This window comes from Carcharodon carcharias, chromosome 3 (assembly GCF_017639515.1).
Source record: "Carcharodon carcharias isolate sCarCar2 chromosome 3, sCarCar2.pri, whole genome shotgun sequence".
In the NCBI taxonomy this organism is placed as follows: Eukaryota; Metazoa; Chordata; class Chondrichthyes; order Lamniformes; family Lamnidae; genus Carcharodon; species Carcharodon carcharias.
This window is the reverse complement of record NC_054469.1, coordinates 32218248-32244994: the sequence shown is the minus strand read 5'-3', so window position 1 is coordinate 32244994 and position 26747 is coordinate 32218248. Positions and strand designations below refer to the sequence as shown.

Genomic DNA, 26747 nt, shown 5'->3' with positions numbered 1-26747 from the left:
CATCAGAATGCAAACTAGCGAATCTGATATGCAAGACTGAGTTCTTAAAAAAATTATAAATCTTATTATACTCTTGCACCTAATGATAGTTTTACTGATGTTAATTACCTCCAGCAAGGTTAGTAGCAGGCTTCAGGAGAGGCAAACTGGCGAAATAGGCAGGCCACACACAGAAGCGGTTCATTTTGGAAGGAACAATGAGAAGAGGCAATATAAACTAAATGGAAAATTTTGAAGGAGATTCAAGTAGAGAGAGGCCTGGGGTTCATCTATACAAATCTTTGAAGGTGGCAGGACAAGTTGATGAGGGTGTTAACAAACTGTATGGAATCCCTAGCTTTATAATTAGTTGAAAAGCGTACGTACATAAGCAAAGATGCCATGCTCAAAATTATTGGTTAGGCCTTAGCTGCAGTACTGCATCCAACGCTGGGCACTATAGGAAAATAGTTAAAGCCTTGGAGAGGGAGCAGAGAAGACTTACTACAATGGCACCAGGGACTAGGAACTTCAATGAGGTTGAGAGTAGAGAAACTAAGGTTATTCTCCTTAGAACAGAGAAGGTGAAAGGGAGTTTTAATATAGGTGTTCAAACTTATGAAGGGTTTTGATAGAGTAAGCAGAAAGAAACTATTTGCACTGCCAGATTTAAGATAATTAGCAAGAGAACTAGAGGGGAAATGAGAAGAATGTTTTTATGCAGCAAGTTATGGTGATCTAGAATACACAGCCTGAGAGTGGGGTGGCAGAAAATTCAATAGTAACTTTCAACAGGCAATTAGATACGTACTTGAAAAGGAGACATTTGGGGGGCCATGGGGAAAAAGAGGAGTGGAACTAATTGGATAGCTATTTTCAAGAGACGAGAGGCAAAATGGGCTGAATGATCTTGTAAACATACCATGCAGCGTTGGTAGCTTGTGTGGTGCGTATTTTGCACAGCACATTCTGGTGTTATCTTAAGTTAGTGGAATATCAGCAATTCAAGCCCTAATTTCCTCTTTAACATCAGTTAACTATTGGACACATGCTTATTAGGCTGATACTCTATTCTTGGTAAATTTTGTAAGAATCATTAGAAAAATACTGATCAATTTCCCTTAATTCACACAAATTAACTCTCCGGTGTTCCAGATCACACAGAACCCTTGCTCAGTAATTTCACAGGAACTGGTCACACACTAGTACATCATATAAGGGGCCAATATTCCTTTAAGAGCCTAAATGGTGCCAGTAGGCCATTCAACTGCAGAGACAGCACAGGGAAGCCAAATTATCTCCACATATGCAATTCAAGTTGCTCAATAACAACCTGGAATCTTGGCTCAGTAACTCAGGTGTTGAGGTCAGTTGTTCCTTACAGTCTTGTTGACAGATCAGCTAACTGCACACAACCTGGGCATTGCTGAGAGATATACACTTGAGTTAATAAAGAGGCAGGAGTTTTTTTATTTCCCAAAATCGGATTTTTTCTCTCGTACCCAGGGTTTCAAAGAATATCATAGCAAATTTTAACACGTATTCTTATGCTTTCACTACAACCATGTTTGGTAACATTTATGAGCTGGCCTTCAAACACTTCACCTTATCTCAAAATTAGTTTTCCATTGTTAAGCTTACTATCGTATTTATAAAATTCAGAATTACACTAAAAAGTACTTTACAGTAGTAAGAATTTGGAGGACAGCTCCTGATCAAGGCTCTACAACAGCATTACTTTTTATAAGGAGATGGTTCATGAGAAAAATAATTTGAATTTTTTTTTACAGAATCAGAGTGGTTTTAGCACAGGAGGCCATTCAGCCCATCCTGTTCGTACTGGTTCTCTGCAAGAGCAACTCAGCTAGTTCCACTTGCCTGCCTTTTCCCCGTTACACTGCAAAAAATCTTTTCTCAAGATAATTATCCAATTCCCTTTTGAAAACTGCAATTGAATCTGCCGCCACCACATTCAGGCAATGCATTCTAGGTCCTACCCACTCTCTGCATAGAAAAGATTTTCTTTATGTCACCTTTGGTTCTTCTGCTGATCACCATAAATCTGTCTTCTCTGGTTCCTGACCTGCCAATGGGAACATTCTTCCTATCCCCTCGTGATTTTAAACACCTAATTTTTGATGTAATTTAAAGAAACTTTGGTGCAAACAAATTCATTTTTTAGTCTGATCCTCTGGCACATCAGCATGAATTGCTCTTTCTGGAACTACAGCAGATACAGGAAACTGAAGGTAAATTAAGAACTAAATTTTAGCAATAAGTCTTAACAAAGCTGTGAAGGGAGTGGCCTCAATTAAGGAAAGGAAATTCCTATCTATCCTCATCACCAAGAATGCTGGCTGAACACCACTCATTCCCAAGCTGCTGGTGTTTTTTTTCAAACTTATTAAAGGTTGCAATGTTACCAGCAATTGCATGAGCAGGAGCTGCCACACATCAAATACTTTATACCTTTAATTAAAAAAAAACCCAGAATTTTATTCCCATGTAAATTTTGTATTTTCTAATTGTCAAATAAATATATAAAGTACACGCAGACACATACTCTCTCAAATCCAAACCATATTCTGTATTGCTGCATTGAGCTCTGCAGACGGAAACTCGTGGATATGATTAAATTTGATAGTATGATAATGTATGCTAATCATGATTAATCAGATGCCTGGTGGCAAATGGAAGTTGCTTGGTATTATGTCACCTGCATTTTAAATTGTGCACTGTATACGCCAGTCTGACAGTATTTGACAGCTGGTGGTATCTAATACTGCATCTGCTCTCCTCTGCCCAAGATCTGATGAGAGAAAATGCCCATCATTCCTTTACCACCTATAAAGGTTATAATTACATGGCTTTCCAAAACATGGCTTGAAAACACAAAAAGCTCAGGCTGAAATCTTATACTAGTCAGAACACAGCTCTGCCTCATTTTAGCAAGGTCCATAACCTAAATGAAATATAATTTGCTGCAGCAACCTTGTTCATACTCAATTTGCATAAACTGATATGAGAAGCTCTACCCAGGAAGTGTCAATCACTGCCACCTGATGTCTTGTACCCTGTAGACTACAATGCAACTCTCCATGGTTCTGAACATTAACTACAGCATACTACTGATTCTCTCTTAGTTGATCTGCTTTTATGTTTGTATCCATTATAATCTTGCCTGCAAATTGTATAGGCTCATCTGCTTGTTTACTGCAAATCTAGCAGTTATTTTGCATTGACAAAAAAGGACTAGTTTTGAGGGTTGTTGGGATGGTGGGGGAAGCAAGCTGCAAAATTTACAAAGCAGTAGTATCAACTGTTTGGATATGCATCAGACCCTACTGCTTAAATACTTCAATTTCTTCAGGGTCAATCGGAACATTCCAGGTTTATTTTGCAAAATACTAATGATTCTGATCAACAGTAAAAAAAACTCTCCGTATATGCTCAAACCAAAAGAAAAACAAAGGCAAAACCATGTAGATATAACAATGAAATGTCAGGAAATAAATTAATACACAGGATTTAATCAAGCCCTCTGACCTTGGCTAATACCACCAAATGAAACAGTGGAAGTATCTCTCCTTTTCTATTTGAAAAACAAGACAGTGCGTTCATAAAGCACAAGTCTGCCTTATCTTTTCTGATAGATTTTGTTTTTAAAATCATATGAAGTCTCTGTTACATATCCTGTCGCTTTCCCATTTGTAGAGCTTACAGTAAAATCACCAAACCTATCACAGAATAAAGCTCATATCAAACATTTCCAGCTGTGCAGACAACCAACAATGTTTACAGATTCTCAAAACTTTATTTAGCTTTGCTGGTATTTAATTACTATGTTAATACTACTTTACAGGGGTACGTGCAATCAATATTGCAATACAAAGGGAAGCAGCTGCTACTCACTAGGAATCTCTGGGGGCCCACAGCAGGCCTCGGCTGGTTTGGCGTAGGCATCAAGGGCACTGCAATTACAATGAGGAGAGAAAAAAAACACCAATCATTACCTTTGTGTTCTGACCTTACAAAGGATTCAGGCATATGTGCTGCAATAAATTCAACAGACAAAACTGAAATTACTTTGTGTTAACATTTAAAGCAAATTGTTAGTATTTTATAGCAGAAAAGCAGCTTATAAACAAGTATGAATATCGATCAAGCTGCTTAAAAAAGAAAATCAATTGGGCCTGGGCCTGTAACAGTTAATGTTGTCCAAACAGATTTTGACATATGTGAACTTCCAATTAAACACCACTTGATCCCATCACAAACTGATTAAGCAAACCAATTGGCATGTGAATATTTTGACATCAGCATTTGGTAGCATTCAACAAACTTTACAAGGTTCCTAATGCAACCAGATTGAAGTCACATTTTTGTTAGCACACCTCTTTAAACTTTATGAATCAACAAAGTTGCTATATTTGGAAAATGCAGGTACAAAGAAAAGATCAATTCTGAAAAAGAGACAAAAAATTCCAGGCTTATCGAAGGTGCTTTCATTCCCCTGCCACTTTTTTTCCCACCACCACCCTATCTTCTACATCCTGAAGCACTAGCACATATTCAGGTACACTTCTCTAAACTATCAGGTAAACACTTCTCTATTTTGTAAGCATAACATCGATACATAGTGACTCCACCAAATATTGTGCCAAAATTTGAAAATACTGAAACAAGTAAAAGGGATATCTGGAAATTGACAAAAGGGTGACATCTCAAACAAATCTAAATCACAAAACAGATTTTTTCAGATAAAAGAAACATCAAGTATGTAAAAATAAGAACTTAAGAAATAGGAGGAGTAGGCCACTTGGCTCCTCAATCCCGCCCTGCCATTCAATAAGATTACGGCTGATCTGTCCCAAGCCTGAACTCCTCTTTCATACCAGCTCCTCATTACCCTCAACTCCCCGATATTTCAAAAATCTATCTACCTCCTCTTTAGATCACTGGAAGTATTTAGCCTCCACAACTCAGAGATAGAGAATTCCTGACTTTCACTACCCTCTTGAGGGGAAATTCCTTTGCATCTCAGTTTTAAATGAGTGTCCCTTTATTCTGTAACGACGTCCCCTAGTTCAAGATTCACCCACTAGTGGAAACATCTTCTCAGCATCTACCTCGTCAAGCACTCCCCAGAATCTTATACATATCAATAAGATCGCCCTTCATTCTTCTAAACTCTAATGAATAATATCCTAACCTGTTTAACCGTTCTTGATAAGTCAACCTCTCCGTCCCAAGAATCAACCTAGTGAATCTCTTGCACTGCCCCCAATGCCAGTAGACCCTTTCTTAAGACAGGGACCAAAACTGTACACAGTACTCCAGATGCGGCAGCCTCAGCAAAGCTCTGTACAGTTGTAACAAAACTTCCCTATTTTTAAACTCCAAGCCCCTAGCAATACAAGCCAAAATTCCATTTGTCTTCTTAGTTACTTGCTGCACCTGCAAGCTAACTTTTTGTGTTTCATGCACAAGAACACCCAGATCTGCTGCACTTTTTTGGAGTCTCTCTCCATTTAACTAATAATCTGCCTTTGGATTTCTTCTACCAAAGTGTATGACCTCACACTTTCCTACATTAAACTCCATCTGCCAAGTTTTTGCACACTCACTCAACCTGTCTGTATCCTCTTGCAGATTCCTTATGTCCTCATCACAACATGCCCTCCCACCTATTTTTATATTGTCAGCAAATCTGTTTACATAACACTCTGCCCCCTCCTCCAAGTCACTAATATAGATAGTAAATAATTGAGGCCCTAGGACTGATCCTTGTGGCACCCCACTAGTTATGTCTTTCCAACCTGAAAAAGACCCAGTAATCCCAACTCTGTCTTTTAACCAATCCTCAATCCATGCTAATACATTACCCCCAATATCGTTAGCTCTTATCTTGTGCAATAACCTATTAATGTGGTACCTTATCGAATGCCTTCTGGAAATCCAAATACACTATGTCTACTGGTACCCCTTTATTAACTCTGCTTGTTATATCCTCAAAGAACGCTAGCAAATTTGTCAAATTTCCCTTTCACAAAACCACGTTGACTCTGTTTGATTGCGTTAAGCTTTTCTAAATGAAAACAACATAATTTTGGAATTCAGATACATAAATTACATTACTGACATACATTTCTGTATCAATATTCATAGAAGCTTGCAGGACAGTGCTAAAAACACACAAATCTAGCAAGCGAGGGTGAGATCGACAATCTAACAGGGCATTCTGCAGGGGTGCTCTGGAAGACCTCGAGAGCTCTGTGCCCAGAATTAATTCCTCTACAGCTGTACCAGTAATTCTACCATTGTTAAATCATCTTCCAAATTCAAAAGTTCAATAGTAAGCCAGAGAAACAAAATGGGTTTTAGATTTTTTTTATATCACTTATAAGGCGGAATGAAATGAGCTTTTATATAAAGTTTACTATCAATTGCTATGAAATGGTACTGAACAACCTTGCATAAATAGGTATATATAAGCAAAAACAAGGCATTGCCCAGAGACTTTTCACAAATGGGATAATGTATTGTACATTTTCTTTATTCATTCGTGGGCTAGTGGCATCGCTGGCGATGACTACTCAACTCTACTTGCCTTCGAGCAGGTGATGGTGAGCACCCTTCTTGAACCACTCCAGTCTATATGTTCTAGGCATTTCTCTAGTACTGGTAGGTCAGGACTTCCATGTCTGCAAAACCTGAAATGATTTCACGCTGGCCACAAGACATCCAACTGGCCTTACAAGAATCAGGTTGAAAACAGTAACTTAAACTTAAAAAGTAGGACCTCAAAAGGTAGTAATCTCAGGATTACTACCAGTGCCACGTGCAAGCGAGAGTAGAAATAACAGGACATATCAGATTAATACGTGGCTGAAGAAATGGTGTAGGGGAGATGGATTCAGGTTCCTGGGACATTGGGACAGTTCTGGGGAAGGTGGGACCAGTTGCATCTGGGCAGGACCGGGACCAATGTCCTCACAGGGGTGTTTGCTAGTGCAGTCTGGAGAGTTTAAATTAGAACGGCACGGGGATCGGAACCTGAACAGGGAGAGAGGAGTGGTACAAGGATAGAAACAAAAGACAGAAAAGTAAAAAGCAAAAGTGGAAGGCAGAAAAAACAAGGGCAAAAAACAAATGGGATCATAGTGCAAAATAAAGCTAAGGTGACCAACGAGGTTAAAAGGGCAAGTCTAAAGGCATTTTATCTTAATACGCGGAGCATTCACAATAAGGTAGATGAATTAATAGATATAAACGATTATGATATAGTTGCAATTACAGAGACATGGCTGCAGGGTGACCAAGGACGGGAACTGAACACCCAGGGGTATTCCATATTGAGAAAGGACAGACAAATAGGGAAAAGTGGGGTAGCACCACTAGTAAAAGGGAAATCAATGCAATAGTGAGGAAGGACATTGGCTCGGAAAATCATGATGTGGGATCTGTTTGGGTGGAGATAAGAAACACCAAGGGGTAGGAAACGTCTATAGGCCCCCAAACAGTAATGGAGATATAAGAGAAGGCATTAAGCAGGAAATTAGAGACTCATGCATTAAGGGTCAACTGTAATCATGGGTGACCTTACGTATAGATTGGACAAACTAAATTAATAATACTGTGGAGGATGACTTCCTCGAATGTGTACATGATGGTTTTTTAGATCAATACATTGAGAAACCAGCTAGAGAGCAGGCGATCCTAGACTGGGTGTTGTGCAATGAGAAAAGATTAAAATCTCTTCTCCTTGGAGAAGAGCGAGCATAAAACGAAAGAATTGTTCATTAGGAAGGAGAGTGAAGAAGTTCAGTCTGAAACGAGGGTCCTGAATCTAAATAAAGGGAGCTACAGGGGTATGAGGCGCAATGGCAATGATGAATTGGGGAACCTTACTAAAAGGGTTGACAGTGGATAGGCAATGGCAAATATTTAAGGAACTTATGCATGAATTACAATAGTTATTCATTCTTGTCTGACGCAAAAGTAAAACAGGACAGATGGCTCAACCATGTCTTACAAAAGAAATTAGGGATAGTATTAGATCCAAGGGGGATGCATATAAAATTGCCAGAAAAAGCAGCAAGCTTGAGGATTGGGAGCAGTTTAGAATTCAGCAAAAATGGACAAAAAGATCGATCAAGAAGGGGAAAATGGAGTAAACTTGCAAGGGAAATAAAAACTGACTGTAAAGGCTTCTGTAAATATGTGAAGAGGAAAAGATTAGCAAAGACAAATGTAGGTCCCTTAATCAGAAATGGGTGAAATTATAATGAGGAACAAAGAAATTGTAGAAGAATTGTACAAATATTTTGGTTCTGTCTTCACAAAAGAGGACAAATAATTTCCCAGAAATGTTAGGGAACCAAGGGTTTAGTGACAGGGAGGAATTGAAGAAAATCAGTATTAGTAAAATAAAAAATGGTGCTAGAGAAATTAAAGGGTTTAAAGCTGAAAAGTCCCCAGGGCCTGATAATCTACATTCCAGAGTACCAAAGGAAATGACCCTGGAAATATTGGATGCATTGGTGGTCATCTTCCAAAATTCCATAGACTCTGGAGCAGTTCCTGCAGATTGGAGGGTGGCAAATATAACCCCACTATTTAAAAAAGGAGGGAGAGAAAAAACAGATTTACAAAGCAGTAAGCCTAACATCAGTAGTGGGGGAAATGCTAGTCTATTATAAAAGGCATGGTAATAGAACACTTAGAAAGCATTAGCGGGATTAGGCAAAAATCAGCATGGGTTCATGAAAGGGAAATCATGCTTAACTAATCTAATGCAGATTTTTTGAGGATGTAACTAGTAGAATAGATAAGGGAGAACCAGTGGATATGGCGTATTTGGATTTCAAGACAACTTTTGATAAGGTCCCACATAAGAGGCTAGTGGGCAAAATTAAAGCACATGGCATTGGATGTATGGATTGAGAATTGGTTGACAGGCCAGAAAGAGAGTGAGAATAAATGGGTCTTTTTCCAGGTGGCAGGCAGTGACTAGTGGTGTACCGCAGGGATCAATGCTTGGGACCCAGCTATTCACAGTATATATAAATGACTTGGATGAGGAAACCAATTGCAATATTTACAAGTTTGCTGACGACACAAAACTGGGCAGGGTTGAGAGCAGTGAGGAGGATGCAAGGAGGCGACAGGGTGATTTAGACAAGTTGTGTGTGTGGGCAAACACATGGCAGATGCAGTATAACGTGGATAAATGTGAAGTTAGACCCTTCAGTGTGGAAAAACAGAAAGGCAGAATATTATTTAAATGGTGATATATTGAGAAATGCGGTTGCACAAAGGGATCTAGGTATCCTTGTACACCACTCAATGAAAGTACATAGGCAGGTGAAGCAAGCAATTAGGAAGGCAAATGGTATGTTAGCCTTAACTAGGCTGATACCGGGGATGGCAGGACTGTTGTATGAGGAAAGATTGGTTCGACTAGGTCTGTTACTGGAGTTTAAAAAATGAGAGGGATTCTGATTGAAACATATAAAATTCTAACAGGGCTAGACAGGCTAGATGCAGGGAGGGTGTTTCCCCTGGTTAGGGAGTCTACAACCAGGGGCCACAGTCTCAAGATACGGGGCAGGCCATTTAGGACTGAGATGAGGAAAAATTTCTTCACTTTTAAGGGCAGTCAGCCTGTGGAATTTTCTCCCACAAAAGGCTGTAGATGCCGGGTCACTGAGTATATCAAGAAATTGATAATTTTTTTTGGATATTAGGGGCATCAAGGACAAAAAGTGGGAATATGGAATTGAGATAGAGGATGAGCCATTATCATACTGAATGGCGGAGCAGGCTCGAAGGGCCGAATAGCCTACTCCTGCTCCTAGTTTCTATGAATGTTCTTTGTTTGCTGTGCTGGGATTACTGTTGAATTTATACCAGTAGAAGCAGTTTCTGAGTTCTGCTGCTCCTGATGTTGCTGCTGTTCTGGTTGCTGTGGAGCACAACTAGACATTTGAGATGTGGATTCATTTTGAATCGTAAATCCTAATGGGTATGGCATTATAACCTTGATGCGGAAAGTAAAATTCCTCAAGATATCTGAAATACTTGCTGCAAAATGATGGTGCTCCTTACTGTGATATCATCTGTTTCATTGAAGACAAAAGCTGATTAATTGAAGTAGCATGATCAGAAATCAATTCATGGCATCAGTTTAGCAGATCACTGATGCAAGGGGAGCAAAATCAACTGGATCAAAATTTAAGTTGCATATAAAAGATTTCAATCTTGGACGACAAAAGCTTTGAATATTTGTGAGAATTACTCTCATTTAGGTTGAAAGGATTTACTTTTAGGTTAGGTATTAGTTCCAAAAGAAAAAACAGGGATAACTTCAGCTAACATCACTGTCTGTTAAGGTTTAGGTGGAAACATTAATACTTTAAATTACAGTGGAACTATAAAGCTGTATGGGAATCAGTCAATAATTTCTCAGAGTACAGAGGTGATACTCAAGCAAAAGTAAAATTATTTGACTGTCCCACTTTGGAAGTGAATCGATTAATAGAACAGAAATAAAGTTGAAACTTTTAAGCAGCAGTAAAAATTAACTATGTTGGTAACAAACCTCCCATAAAGATCCATTTACTCTTTTTTTAAAATTCTGCTAATGTGAACAGTATATAAAGAGCATCATTAAGCCTAAGACAAAAATAATTATAATTTTTCTTAGACCCAGTTTTTGTGGCATTCTTTCCACACTTACAGTCCAACTAATTTGGAAAGGTCTATTGCTGTGATGGGTAAGAGAAACAGGGTAAAAATTTAATGTAATGAAATATATATTTTGTTTTAAAATTAAATTTGATTTTTTGCAGAAGTTCTCATTCCTAAATCTTTCCAACACATTTTAATTAAACAGCATTTAAAATGGTACCCAGTCTCCCCAATGGCAGAGTTTGTAAATTTGTCAGCCAGTCTTTGATAGTCTGGCTAATCTCAGGTTTAACAACAGAGAATCACAACCAACAGCTTTAAGTGTTTCCAGTCTATCATAGGGGAAGAACAGGTGAAATTTTTGTTCTTGTCATCAAGCAACCTTCGCTAGAAAATGATGTTATGCTAGTTGAAGACAGGAGCATGCTCAAATACCACCCACGAAGAAATGCCCCTGAACATTTCATGCCTAGGCTTAAATGTGAGAGGTCACTTTGGCGAAGTGATGCTGAGAACCCTGGTGTTCATACAATGCACCACTGAACAAGTTTCTGCCTTCAGGACAGGATATGAGGAAACATACCCACATAAAAGAGAGGTGATTTTCTCTCAAAAAGCTGAATTTACATAAACTTTTGCAGTTCTAACCTTGCACAGGTGTAACCACTGGACCTCGGAAATGAGGGTTTATATGAATGTTCTTTGGTTGCTGTGCTGGGATTACTGTTGAATTTATACCAATAGAAGCGCTTTCTGAGTTCTGCTGCTCCTGCTGTTGCTGCTGTTCTGGTTGCTGTGGAGCACAACTGGACATCTGAGATGTGGAAGGATGTCGCTGGGGTACCAGAAGAGGCGGTGGCTGTCGTCGCTGTTGTAAATTACCTCTACCAGGTTGATGCTCTGAAGGATTCATCGTCGTACGAGGATTCTGGGGGAAAAAAAGTTCACCTCAGCTCCTCCATCATCCAAAAAGCCAACGCAAGACCTTCTTGTTCAATAAAAATGTAATTTTATGCAATGCATTATGCCAAGTATTTTATTGCAATTCAAATATTAGGGAAAAAACCCGAGCACTTACATCAACAAAACTTCTTGAAGGCTTTGCTAATGCAACTCAGTATGTGTGAGTGGAGGCTAGATTTACCCCTGTAATAATGATCTAGTTTGTTTATGTTATTTCTTTGATCTAAACATTAAATATATCATTCATAAGCAATTTGAGAGAATTTTAAATCAGTCATGCATTCCTGTACATGGTATAATTTTAGTTTAATTGTTCATTTGAATGTTTTTGATTGTAACACAAACAGCAGCTCATTAGAGCAGCTCATTGGATTTGTCCTGCTTTTTGTGGACAGGACACACTTGGTCAATTTTCCACATTGTCAGGTAGATGCCAGTGCTGTACTAGAACAGTTTGGCTAGAGTCACAGCTAGTTCTGGAGGACAAGTCTATTGCTGGAATGTTGTCAGAACCCATAGCCTTTACAATATCCAGTGCCTTCAGCTGTTTCTTCATATTACATAAACAAATGGCTGAAGACTGGCATCTGTGATGCTGGGGACCTCATGAGCAGGCCAAGATAGATCATTCACTTGGCACTTCTGGCTGAAGGTTGCTGCAAATGCTTCAGTCTTGTCTTTTGCACAACATGTTGGGCTCCCCCATCATTGAGGATGGGGATTTATTTGGATTCTCCTGTTCCTGTTAGTTGTTTAATTGTTCACCATTCACAACTGAATGTGGCAGGACTGCAGAGTTTAGGTCTGATCAAATGGTTATGGGATCGCTTAGCTCTGTCTATTGCATGTTGCTTCCACTGTTTGGCATTCAAGTGTTGTAGCTTCACCAGGGTATCCTTTTCCATATCAATATCCTTGTTTTGCAAAAATCAATCAATCTCAGAATTTAAACATCAATTAAACTAACATCTAATGTTTGCTGTGGCACAAAGTTCCACACTGCTACCATCCTTTGTGAGATGAAATGTTTCCTGACATCCCTCCTGAATGGCCTGTCTCTCATTTTAAGGTTGTGCCCATTACTAGCAGAAAAAGTTTGTTCCATCTTCCCAATGAATCCATCTCAAAATCTCCTTAACCTCCCATATCCAGGGAAAATAAAAAAGTTCATGTAATTGCTCCTCATAAACTAATCCTTAGAGCCCTGGTAACTGATGATGAATCTGTACCGTACATTTCCTGAGGCAAATAAATGCTTTCAAAGGTGTGGTGCCCAGAAATGTACACAGTTCTCCAGAAGTGGTCTGTCAGTGTTCTGTATAACTGTAGCAGAACTTGCTCCCTTTATAATCTAGTTCTCTGATTATAAACACTACTTTCTATTAGCCTGTTTGATTATTTTTTTGTACCCAACTACCACATTTCAATGATACGTGCACATTGGATGCCTAAAAATATTTGGATCTCCATTGTTACTAGTATTTCACCATTTAGCTCATACTCAGATCTGTCTTTTTTGGACCTTGCACTGACCTGATTAAAATTCATCTGCCAGAGTTTCAATCACTTTCAAACTATTAATGCATTTGTACTTTTATGCTTGCGTCTAGGCTACTTGAAATGCCACCAATCTTTGTATCATATGCAGGATTAGAATACTGGTAAATAAATATATATTCAAAAACTGCAAATGAATTCAACATCCACATATTCTTTGCAAAGAGGTACAATGTCCAAGTTTTCTTGACAATGATGTTACACAAGTAAAACACAAAACATTGGGAGTTTGATTTTCAGAAAGGCACAATAAATCAATACATTCGCAGCTGATGCTTATTTTTAAAAACTGGCAATACTCTAAGCACATCAAAAAATAAAGATCCAGAAATAGGTAGATATTCTAAATTTTAACTGCATTATTACAACAGCTTGGCAGTAGAAGGTAGTCATCGATATGATTTCAGATTTACATTAGCTTTTCATTTGGACAATTACAATAATGTCCAGATCCAGATTTTCTTTTCTTTCTCTTGTTTTCTACATTTTTTTGATTGCCTTCAGTTGTTTTTCATTAAATTTAGAAATCAGTGTGCAATAATAAATCTCCAGGTTTCATAAAAATGAGAAATAACAGATAAGCAGCACAGGAAATCTGTAGAAAATACACAGAACACTATAGACTCCACAAGGTACAGAAATCATGTCCAAACAGGTAATGAAGGGAGACAAATTACCTGACTGCACTTGAACAGACAGGCTGGATGCAATCACTGGCTACTCCTCAACACTGTCAACCTCCACTTGCTTAACGATTAAATTAACAAAACAATTTCTAATGAAGAAAACAAAAATACAAGTTAAAAATATCAGATAGTTACCTGCAATGATGGAGGCACTTGCATCAAGGGTGGTCGTTGGTCTCTCCTCCTACCACCATCTCTCCTTTGATCGCAAAAAGGAAAATTAGCTGAAGACCCTCCTCTTCGTCCTCTTTTTCCCTGTTTCCGTTGGCGTTCCGTCTCCTCAAACTCACGCAATGCTGCCTTAGCCTCATCAGAAAGTTCTGAAGTAATACAAATATTGTTTGGTTACACTACTAAATTATCAATTAAATCAACGGTACAAATAATTCTTTTCTACTTCAAAGTGAGAACACTACCAACTGACTAAAATGATAGATTCTGAGAACCATTGTAATTAAAGGGTCAACAGAGAAGCAAGCAGGTAGGACTGAACTAAAAGGATTTTGGAGAAAAGCACCAATGGAGACTGGATGGGCAGAACAATCTGCTTTTTCAGTCTAGCATTGTTTGAGTGTGTATACAATTTAGACTGTATATAATGAACACCTATTTGCCAGTTAAACATTCAATAAACATGGGTGTTTGCTCAATGCAGGATCGAGTAAAGATCTTCATTTGAGATTGAGGGTTTAGATTGTGTGCAACAAATGTGACAAAGAACCAAACAAACACCACTTTCAATGAAGGGTCAGAGGCCTGAAATGTGAAGTTCATTTGCCTCCATCAACAGATGCTGCACAACTTCCTGAGTGCTTCCAGCATTCTCTGATTTGGTCTCAGATTTCCAGGATCTGCAATATTTTCTGAAAATTGCCAGAGCTACTTTGTTGGTGCGAACAGATTAGAAGCCAATGACACTTCAATTGACTACACTATCCCTCCTTCATTCCCTAACTGCTCTGCAGAATTTTGGCCACTAACTTTTCTATTATTTCATCAGTGTTTCTTGTCCATGATCACGCTGTCTTGGTTCCAGTCCTATAACTCTTGATTTGGTTACTGCATCTCCCCAGTTTCTCCTGACCTTCCTCTATCCTCAGATGCTGTATAAACCAGTGAGCATTTCTAGCCATTTCTGCTTGCTGGGCCATTCCAGAAGACACTTAAGACTCAACCACATTGCTGTGGCTCTGGAGTCGCATACAAAATAAGGACAACAGATTTTCAGTATTCTACTGCTACCCAGTTAAGTGGTAATCCACATTATGCGCACAAGTCTCTAGAGTGGGAGACTCTGACTCAGAGGCAAGGTTACTACCACTGAGCCTGGCCACCTCTATGGTGTTGTCGATGTGATCTGTGAAGCCCTTCAACTTATTCATCATTTACAACAAATGGCCAGAGGCCACCATCTCTGGATACTCAACGTCTGCCTATACTCGTAAGTCGCTCCTGCATCAGTTGATATGTGAAAGCTTAATTGTAAATCTGTACTATGTCAACATAATGTGGAAAACAACTTACCTTTACCAGGATATTTGTGAGCTTAAAAATGCATTTACAAGCTTTAATTCCTAAAATTGCTCTGCTTAAATCTTAATCTCCTATTGCTCAAGCTGATAGGTTTAGATTAATGGAGACCAGAAGACCCAGTGGATTGCCAATTTAAATTTCTAAGTAGGCCTTATCATTAATGACAAGCACTATCCATCCAGATGTACAAAGATTGTGCAGATACTTTGAACAAAGTAAACACGATTTCTGAAAGAGATCTGTAGGGCAAGTACTGTTTAATATTGTGTTGATTCAAGCTTATTTTGTATGTCTGACCCAATGTACTGAAAAGTGCATGAACAACCACACTCAGAATTCACAATCTCTGTTAAGTCGAACTGGTACTTGTGGTTTTATGCAACAACTGCATGGATTCAGGATTCAAATATTTTCTTAATGCTTAAAACCATCATTTATTCTTCAACTAAGGTAATGGGGCACCCACTGCCCAAACAATCTTCAGAAGAACAGCTGTGAAACTATATTGATGGTTTGGCAAAAGGTGCACCAGAGACCAAATCATCTGGAAAGCACTACCCACAACCAAGTGAAACACACCCAATTTGTTCCAAACTCTTGGATTACTTGAATCCATGCACCAGTGCATCTGAGCTCCAGATCTGGATCACAAATGCAATCAAAAATAGCTCATCTTCAAATAGTCAACAAAAGTGATCAATTCCATACAGGGAGTTTAGAGGCATATCAACAAAAGGATTTGCATCAAAGACCTTTGCAATTCAAATGTTTTTATCTATTATTTCATGGGAAGAGAGCATTGGAGATAGGGTCATTGAATATTTTTAAGGCTGAATTAAATAGATTTTTGATTGATAAGGGAGTCAAAGGGTATGGGGGTAGAAAGAAAAGTGGAGTTGAAGTCACAATCAGATCAGCCATGATATTATTGAGTGGTGGAGCAGGCTTGAGGAGCCGAATAGCCTACTCTTACTCCGAGTTTGTATGTTTATATGAGTGTTGCTTATAAGACCTGCATAAATTGCCCATCCCCAATTGCCCTTGTGGTGGTGGTGTTGGTGGGTCGCCTTCTTGAATCCCTGCAGTCCAAGTGGTGTAGGGTACACCCACAGTGCTGTTATGAAGGGAGTTCCAGGATTTTGACCCATTTTACACTGCCACTTACAGGGAATGTAGCAATTTATCAGCAGTGAAACAACTTTCTCAAACCAATGCCTGGTATGCATATTTACCTTGAGGAAGTCTAATCTAATAATCCCTGAGCACAACTGAGCAGAGATGCTTACATAGTATTTACAGCACAGAAACAGGATTGGGCTGAGTGGTCTATGCATGTGCTTATGCTCCACATAAGCCTCCTCCCATCCTTTTTCATCTAACCCTGTCAATGTAATTACAAGTAGATAAAACAAAACATCCTTGGTTTATACCAATAACTCAAAACAAGAAGGTAATGGTGAGCTTATAGAACATCTAAGTTTGAGCTTTAGCAGAAGATGAAATGTGTTGTTCACTTCATTACCAATCCAACCAGCTTCCTGAGATCCATGTTTCAAATAGCACTCCCCAAACTTCACACAAAGAAAAGGACTTGTAAATATATGGTATATTTTACGACCACAGGCCATCCACCCCAAAACACTTCAAGAGTCAATAAGTACTTGTGCAGCTCAATCACTGTTGCAATGCAGACAATTATGGCAGTCACTTTGTCCACAACCATGTCCCACAAACAGCAATGAGATAAGATGGTAGACTTTTTATTTTGAAACAAGTGTTGCTGTCTGTTGTATAAATATTGGCTGGGACACAATGGGAACACTACTGATGGGGTGGAATTTCAAGGAAATGGTCATAGGCAGTCTTGGCAAACTGCATAATCAGTGGTCCTCTAGAAACCTATGCTCACAAATGCACAGCCCTCTACAAAAGGCCAATGTGTTCTGTGCTTCACATTCTACAAGAGCAATGGCAAAGGAAGCAGACATGTTGCTGAGCACTTCAAGAATATTTAAGATCAATGAAGAAATGCAGAAAGAACTTGCATGTATTTCACAACCTTTCGCAAGAGTGTTTTGGGATGTGCCACAGTTGCAATGTAGAACGTAAGCCAATCAATTGGACAAATTTGCACTAACAAACAGCAATGAGATGAATGGCCAGATAATCTGTTTCACTGATGTTGGTTGAAGGATAACTATTGGATAGGAAAAATCCCAGTTGTTCTCAAATGACATCACAGAATATTTTATGCCCACCTGAGCGGTTTTAACACTTTGGCGAAAAGATAGCACCAAACATCAATTCTCTGCAATGGGTCCTGAACTCAGACTAAATTCTGCATATTTTCCCAAAGATTATATTTGGAATCTTGTTCAACTATATTGGAAGCAAAACCAGCTCTTTAATACTGCAGAACATTTCAGATTTTGGTCATGTTTCCATTAAAGCAATGAATTATTTGGAAAAATCGATTCAAACAATCAAAGCAGTTAAAGTACCAACTTTAGATAGAAGACATTTTTCACAACAACAATCACTCCTCTTTAACTGACAAAATATTGAGATTACAATAACCTTCAAAAAAAGGCTTTTTATTTCAAATATGCAAAGAACATTTTTCATATTTTGGCAATACAGTGAATCAGCAATTACAGACGTTACTCGTGCATTCTTAGATGTCGAGATTAATTTCAGTATAGCCAATAATAAAATGGTTTCACACGACAACTCTAATCAGTTGGTAAGAATGCTTTCATCCAATAGAAATAAGCTGTCACATTAGGTCAGCAAAATCTGACAAAGTGGAGATTACATTTGCAACTTGAACTGAAATGTCAATTGCCCTTTAAATGCTTTTTCAACTGCCTCAAGATTCCAGTTGAGAGCGGCTGCAGAGTTCTGTTCTTTGTCTAAGTGTTTATCGATTTTTTTGCTTTTTAACCTGTTCATTTACTGTCCTCTACAAAAAGCCTCAAACTTTCAAAATTTGCTACCATTTCAATGCAAAAAATACTAATTAAAAATAATAGATTGCACTCATTCCTCTCATTGTTGTTGCAAGGCATAAATGTGTGCAAAATAGCTCAAAATCTTTTTATAGAACAACAAATGAAATGAATAATGTTCCAATTTGCTATGAGATCCAAATAAAGCAGAGTACAGTTCGTTAAATAGAACTGCAGTTTTTTTCATTTCAAGGAGGAACAGGAGAGAGTCATTTCTTCTGCTCTGAGAGCAAAAGGACATTTTTTCCATCTTCAATTCTTGATGGGAGACAGAGAAATAAAAGCAATTTTCCACATTGCCATTCACAATACAACATAGTGTATTGAGTGAGAGGTCATTTGTAGCCTCAGGCTGTGCGCTGCTTTCAGCAACATAAAGCTGGAATGGCATAAAAATAATCAAGCAGCGGGGAATTCAAAACAGTTCCCCGCATAACTGTACCAATCAGCCTAAAACAGATTTATCAATTTGTCAATACCTCTGCCTTGGTATGGCCAAGTCCATGAACTTCCTTCAAGAATTCTAACGTGATTTCCAAAGAAATAGAACATATATAATTTCAAATAGAGTAGCAACAAAGAGTAATTAAAGCTAATTCCCAATAATTTCAGGCCCCTTTACATTACACAGTCATGGATCCCACTCGACAAAATGTTGTATTTTTAAACAAATATATAAGGGTAATGTACTGGCATCGTCACTGAACTAATAATCCAGAGGCCCACAGTAATGTTCTGGGGACCCGGGTTTAAATCCCACCATGGCAGATAGGAAAATTCAATAAAATATCTGGAGTTAAAAGTCTGATGAATGACCATGAAGCGATGTCAACTGCCTTAATAATCCATCTGGCTCCCTTTACAGAGAGAAATCTGCCGTCCTTACCTGGTCTGGCCTACATGTCACTGTGGTTGGCTCTGAAATGCCCAGTAAAAACAAGTCAAAAACGAATGAAGCCAGGTGGACCACCTGACATCAACCAAGACACCGGAAACGACAATATCTCTGTTGACACTGCAAAGTCCTCCTTACTAACATCTTGGTCTTGTGTCAAAATTGGGAGAGCTGTCTCATAGACTAGTCATGTAACAACCTGATATAGTCATACGCTCGGAATCATGCCTTGCAGATCATGTCCCAGACACCACCATCACTATCAGCAGAGGTGGCAGCACAATGGCAAACATCCGGGAGGGAGTTACCCTGGGAGTCCTTAACATCGACTCCGGACCCCATGAAGTCTCATGGCATCAGGTCAAACTATGTATGTCCCCTCTCAGCTGATGAATTAGTACTCCTTCATGTTGAACACCACTTGGAGGAAGCACTGAGGGTAAGGGTGCAGAATACACTCCGGATGAGAGACTTCAATGTCCATCACCAAGACTGGCTCGCCAGAATCACTACAGACATAGCTGGCTGAGTCCTAAAGGACATAACTGCTAGACTGGGTCTGCAGCAGGTGGTGAAGAAACCAACAAGAGGGAAAAACATACTTGACCTCATCCTCATCAACCTGCCTGCCACTAGTAGGAGTAATCATTGCACAATCCTTGTGGAAAGGTCCTGTCTTCACATTGAGGATACCCTCCATCGTGTTGTGTGGCATTACCACCATGCTAATTGGGATAGATTTCAAACAGGTCTAGCAACTCAAGACTGGTCAACCATGAGGTGCAGTGGGCCATCAGCAACAGTAAAATTGTACTCAACTACAATCTGTAACCTCATGGCCTGGCATATCCCCCACTCTACCATTACCACCAAGCCAGGGGATCAACCCTTGTTCAATGAAGAGTTCAGGAAGGCATGCAAGGAGCAGCACCATGCTTACCTAAAAATGAGGTGCCAACCCGATGAAGCTACAACACCAGGACTACTCACACATCAACCTGTATAAGCAGACAGAGCTAAGCGATTCCACAACAAACGGGTCTGATCTAAGCTCAGCAGTCCTGCCACATCCAGTTGTGAATGGTGGTGAGCAAATAAACAACTCACTGGAGGAGGAGGCTCCACAAATATCCCCATCCTCAGTGGTGGGGGAGCCCAGCACATCAGTGCAGAAGATAAAGCTGAAGGATTTGCTACAATCTTCAGCCACAAGTGCCGAGCGAATGATCCATCTTGGCCTCCTCTGCAGGTCCCCAGCATCACAGATGCCAATCTTCAGCCAATTTGATTCACTCCACGTGATATCAAGAAACGGCTGAAGGCATTGGATACTGCAAAGGCTATGGGCCCTGACAATATTCCAGAAATAGTGAAGACGTGCTCCAGAATGTGCCACGCCTCTAGCCAAGCTGTTCCAGTACAGCTACAACACTGGCATCTACCCTGAAATGTGGAAAATTGCCCAGGTATGTCCTGTACACAAACAGCAGGACAAATCCAACCCGACCAATTACCACCCCATCAGTCAAAGTGATTTTTTTTTTATTATTCATTCATGGGATGTGGGCTTAACTGGCTGGGCCAGCACTTATTGCCCATCCTTAGTTGCCCTTGACAAGGTGGTGGTGAGCTGCCTTCTTGAACCACTGCAGTCCATGTGGTGTAGGTACACCCACAGTGCTGTTAGGGAGGGAGTTCCAGGATTTTGACCTAGCGACAGTGAAGGAATGGCGATACATTTCCAAGTCAGACTGGTGAGTGACTTGGAGGGGAACTTCCAGGTGGTGGTGTTCCCATCAATCTGAAGCCCTTGTCCTTCTAGATGGTAGCAGTCGCGGGTTTGGAAAGTGCTGTCTAAGGAGCCTTGGTGAATTCCTGCAGTGCGTCTTGTAGATGGTACACACTGCTGCTATTGTGCATCCGTGGTGAATGTTTGAGTGATGGAAGGGGTCATCAACAGTGTTATCCAAGCGGCACTTGCTTAGCAATAAACTGCTCACTGACACTCAGTTTCGGTTCCGTCAGGGCCACTCAGTTCCTGTACTCACTACAGCCTTGGTTCAAACATGGACAAAAGGGCTGAACTCCAGAGGGGTCCACTATCTTCAAGGCACAAGTCAGGAGTGTGATGAAGCATTCTCCACTTACCTGAATGAGTGCAGCTCCCACAACACTCAAGAAGCTTGACACCACCCAGGACAAAGCAGCCCAACCTGATTGGCACGCCATCCACAAACATTCACTCCCTCCACTACCAACGAACAGTGGCAGCAGTGTGTACCATCAAGATGCACTGCAGAAATTCCCAAAGGCTCCTTAGACAGCACCTTTCAAACCCACGACTGCTACAACCGGGAGGACAAGGGCAGCAGGCACATGGGAATACCTCCACCTTGCAGTTCCCCTCAACACTGACTTGGAAATATACCACCCTTCCCTCATCGTCGCTGGGTCAAAATCCTGGAACTACCTTTCCTAATAGCACTGTGGTTGTACCTACACCACGTGGCCTGTAGCGGTTCAAGAAGACAGCTCACCGCTGCCTTCTCAAGGGCAATTAGGGATGGGCAATAAATGCTGGCCTAACCACTAACCAATAAAATTTTTTTTTTTATAAAACATTTGAAAAATTAATTTTGGTTGACATTTCAATTCTTGTGTGTGTTCCAGTCCTGGATATGCTATCAATCTTCAAACATTCCCCATTTCTAATATGTAACAAAGCCAGCAACGGTTTCCCTGTTGAGTCAGCAAATGTATCCAATGAATGGCTATGTCATACAAACCAGGAAGGCCCCAGTTTTGATCCCTGGTCTACCAGACAAATCCTGCTGAATTCAGTGATGAGGCTCACACATGAATAATGACCATCTGGATATCTAATACTCAATGAACTGTTCTATCAAGGAGTCAATGTTTTCAGGAAAGAGAGGAACAGAGAGAAGGAAATGTGACAAAATTGCAGAAAAAGGAAAGTGGATAAAAGTGCAATGATAAGTACCTTTCAGGGGTGAATATAATCAGATAGTAATTTTTGAGACAAATGCATATATTAACCATGATCAGTGTCAAAGATGAAGTCAATCAACTAACTGCAGTTCAGATTTAGTGAAATAAATACGCTACATGTCATAAAATAGGAAATTTTAAAGCTAAAAGTTAAACCACAAATACATGACAAGGGGACATAGGTTTCAAATTGTTGAGAGACTATAGGACAGAAGTTAAGTACATCTTCTCCGAAAAAACAATTAATACCGAAAACAGTCCTCAGGTAGGACAACGGCACTTGGAGAGGGATGAGCTAGATAAACAGAATTGTTACAGAGCAGGTGGCCACCAACTGGTCCATTGTATCTTCTCTGGCTCTCTGAATGAGCAACTCGTTCCCCCGCCTTCTCTCCATCACCCTGCACATTCTTCCTTTTCAGGTAACAGTCTAGTTTCCTTTTGAATGCTTCAATTGAAGCTTCAGTTGCTTCAACCATACGAGGAGCGCGAGGGGAGTCCGGCGTGGGAAGAGGAGCGCGAGGGGAGTCCGGCGTGGGAAAAGGAGCGCGAGGGGAGTCCGGCGTGGGAAAAGGAGCGCGAGGGGAGTCCGGCGTGGGAAAAGGAGCGCGAGGGGAGTCCGGCGTGGGAAAAGGAGCGCGAGGGGAGTCCGGCGTGGGAAAAGGAGCGCGAGGGGAGTCCGGCGTGGGAAAAGGAGCGCGAGGGGAGTCCGGCGTGGGAAAAGGAGCGCGAGGGGAGTCCGGCGTGGGAAAAGGAGCGCGAGGGGAGTCCGGCGTGGGAAAAGGAGCGCGAGGGGAGTCCGGCGTGGGAAAAGGAGCGCGAGGGGAGTCCGGCGTGGGAAAAGGAGCGCGAGGGGAGTCCGGCGTGGGAAAAGGAGCGCGAGGGGAGTCCGGCGTGGGAAAAGGAGCGCGAGGGGAGTCCGGCGTGGGAAAAGGAGCGCGAGGGGAGTCCGGCGTGGGAAAAGGAGCGCGAGGGGAGTCCGGCGTGGGAAAAGGAGCGCGAGGGGAGTCCGGCGTGGGAAAAGGAGCGCGAGGGGAGTCCGGCGTGGGAAAAGGAGCGCGAGGGGAGTCCGGCGTGGGAAAAGGAGCGCGAGGGGAGTCCGGCGTGGGAAAAGGAGCGCGAGGGGAGTCCGGCGTGGGAAAAGGAGCGCGAGGGGAGTCCGGCGTGGGAAAAGGAGCGCGAGGGGAGTCCGGCGTGGGAAAAGGAGCGCGAGGGGAGTCCGGCGTGGGAAAAAGAGCGCGAGGGGAGTCCGGCGTGGGAAAAGGAGCGCGAGGGGAGTCCGGCGTGGGAAAAGGAGCGCGAGGGGAGTCCGGCGTGGGAAAAGGAGCGCGAGGGGATCCGGCGTGGGAAAAGGAGCGCGAGGGGAGTCCGGCGTGGGAAAAAGAGCGCGAGGGGAGTCCGGCGTGGGAAAAGGAGCGCGAGGGGAGTCCGGCGTGGGAAAAGGAGCGCGAGGGGAATCCGGCGTGGGAAAAGGAGCGCGAGGGGAGTCCGGCGTGGGAAAAGGAGCGCGAGGGGAGTCCGGCGTGGAAAAGGAGCGCGAGGGGAGTCCGGCGTGGAAAAGGAGCACGAGGGGAGTCCGGCGTGGAAAAGGAGCACGAGGGGAGTCCGGCGTGGAAAAGGAGCACGAGGGGAGTCCGGTGTGGAAAAGGAGCACGAGGGGAGTCCGGCGTGGAAAAGGAGCACGAGGGGAGTATGAGTTAAAAAGGAGCTGGAAGAGCAGAGGTGAATGAGGGAATTTGGTGAGGAGGGAAGGAGGTGATCCTTTGAGTACTGAGAGTCGGGTAAATATTTACTACTTTTATCGTTTATAGTTTTTAAGGTCTTATTTTGTGGTTCATCATTTGTAAGAACTATATTCTGTAACAACGAGGAGCAGGGAAGAAGGGCCCTAGAGTAATCGATGTTATTTGATATTAAGTATCTTCCAAAAGGTTTAATTTAATTTAAACGGGTAAGCAATAACAGGAAGGCAGATTATCTGAATGGTTACAAATTGAGAGGGGGGAATGTGCAACGAGACCTGGGTGTCCTCGTACACCAGTTGCTGAAGGTAAGCATGCAGGTGCAGCAGGCGGCAAAGAAGGCAAATGTTCGCCTTCATAGGGAGAGGATTCAAGCACAGGAGCAGGGATGTCTTGCTGCAATTATACAGGGCCTTAGTGAGACCACACCTGGAAAACTGTGCGCAGTTTGGTCTCCTTATCTGAGGAAGGATGTTCTTGCTATAGAGGGAGTGCAGCAAAGGTTTACCTGACTGATTCCTGGGATGGCGGGACTGACATGAGGAGAGACTGAGTAGGTTAGGATTATATTAGCTGGAGTTCAGAAGAATGAGGGGGATTTCAGAGAAACCTATAAAATGCTAACAGGAAAGATGATCCTGATGGTGGGGGAGTCCAGAACCGGGGGTCACAGTCTGACGAAATGGGGTACACCGTTTAAGACTGAGATGAGGAGAAATTTCTTCACCCAGAGAGTGGCGAGCCTTTGGAATTCGCTACCACAGAAAGTAGTTGAGGCCAAAACATTGTATGTTTTCAAGGAGCTAGACATAGCTCTTGGGGCTAAGGGATCAAAGGATGTGGGAAGAAAGCAGGAGCAGGCTATTGAGTTGGATGATCAGCCATGATCATAATGAATGGCGGAGCAGGCTCAAAGGGCTGAATGGACTATTCCTGCTCCTATTTTCCATGTAACAGTCTAGTTTCCTTTCTAGTTTCTATGTATACCCTCAAGCAGTGCATTCCAAACCCTAATCACTCACTGAATGAAACATTTCCCCTCATATCACTTTTGCTTCGTTTAATAGTTACTTTAAACCTGTGCCTTCTTGTTGTTGATTCTTTCACAATTAGAAAACCTTTGATTTAATTGGCAGCAAGGAAAAAATAATGCTTAGTTTTAGGGACAACCCTAACAATCAGCAGAGATTGAAAGCGGTAGAGGAGGAATGATTTTAATGGCTTCCTTTACCAATGTCCTTTGCAGGCATTTTTGACAAAAGATTCTGATACCCATCATTTCTGCAGAAATTCTCCCAATAGTATGCCATAACCTCAGCAGAAGACTGGCGCAACCTCCAGAAAAGTGACCAGCTATGTCTTTTCTGTCAAAGTCATAGCAGGAGAATGGTGAATTCCCAAAAAAATACATCCAAGTTTCTAAAGGCAGGTTTCATTTTTAATGTCATCCAGGTGACCCAATCAGTTCTGTTACATGCCAGGCAGTCATTCTTACTCTTTGTATTAGATAGTCAAATAATTTGGCAAATGAAATATGCCAGGAAAACCAAAGTCAGTGTCTTATTTCTCTGCCATGTACTTGATTGCCAAGCCACAAATTCCAAACTTCTCCTTGGCCACTGCCTCAAACTAAATTGCTCGCTGCGAAGGCATCCTATCTGACTCTCACCTTAAACCATTTCCATCACCAAGACTGCATACTTCCACCTTGGTAACTTTGCCCATATCAGTCCCTGCATCAGCTACTTCCGCTGAAACCCTCAAAATTGCATCATCTACACAGACATCATTTGTAGATAAGGAATCCACAGGTGTGATGATGACACTCCAACTCTGCTTGAACCATCTTCACTGCCTCAAGGCTATTTATCCAACATCTAACTTTAGGTGAGTCTACACTAGCTATAGTTAAATGTTATTAAAATCAAAACATTCAGCTTCAACCCTTCAACAAACTCTGCTCCCTTATCATTAACTCTATCCACCGCCCAACCAATGTCTCAAGTTGAACCAAACTGGTTGCAGCCTTGGTAATCTATTTAACATTTAGCCAAGTTTCTGACCTCATACCACTTACCTCACAAAGACTGTCCATTTCAATGGCTGCCTCTGGTCTTGCTGTGGTCCAGCTACCACAATAACCCTCATATAAACCATATCACATCCAAATTCAATTTACTGCAGTGATCTTCTTGCTGGCTGCCTCTACTCCATCAGCTGGACTCCCAAAATTCTGCTAATCGAACTCTGGTCTCTACCAAGTCCCACTTGTAAAGTACACCTACCCTCACTGATCAAAGTTTGATTCCAGTATCCCAATACTTCACATTTCAAGTACATTCTAAATACCCTAATGGTTTTACCCTATTTCTATAGCCTCCTCCAGTCCTAGAATTCCCCACAAACTCTTTATTCCTCTACTGCATCATGTGTAACCTTCCACATTCCTTTTATTGACATAACCAACTGTAGCTGTGCTTTTAGACACATAGATCTCAGCCTAGCAAATGTCCTTTCCTTCTTTAAAGCCCTGCGTTGAAGGCACATATAACCAAATGTTTGGTTACCTCTCACAATAACTCATGGCTCAGCATCCATTTTCTTCATACCACTATAAGGTAACTTTGAATGTTCATTCAAGTTCTTGTTGAGTTAACTAGTTTTAGCTAGTACAGCAGGAGTA

The 26747-nt window shown here is 41.3% G+C and overlaps 1 protein-coding gene across 3 annotated transcripts in view; it reads right to left on the bottom strand.

Annotated features, from left to right (window-relative positions):
- Nucleotides 1-26747, bottom strand: part of rbm33a (RNA binding motif protein 33a) — a 209057-nt gene that overhangs the window by 89651 nt on the left and 92659 nt on the right. For all 3 annotated transcript variants that reach the window (XM_041184121.1, XM_041184119.1, XM_041184122.1), the window contains exons 8-10: nt 14013-14197; nt 11320-11599; nt 3892-3950 (exon numbers count right to left, since the gene is read on the bottom strand). In XM_041184121.1, coding sequence (XP_041040055.1) covers nt 3892-3950; nt 11320-11599; nt 14013-14197 — 524 coding nt within the window. The remainder of the gene's footprint in view (nt 1-3891; nt 3951-11319; nt 11600-14012; nt 14198-26747) is intronic.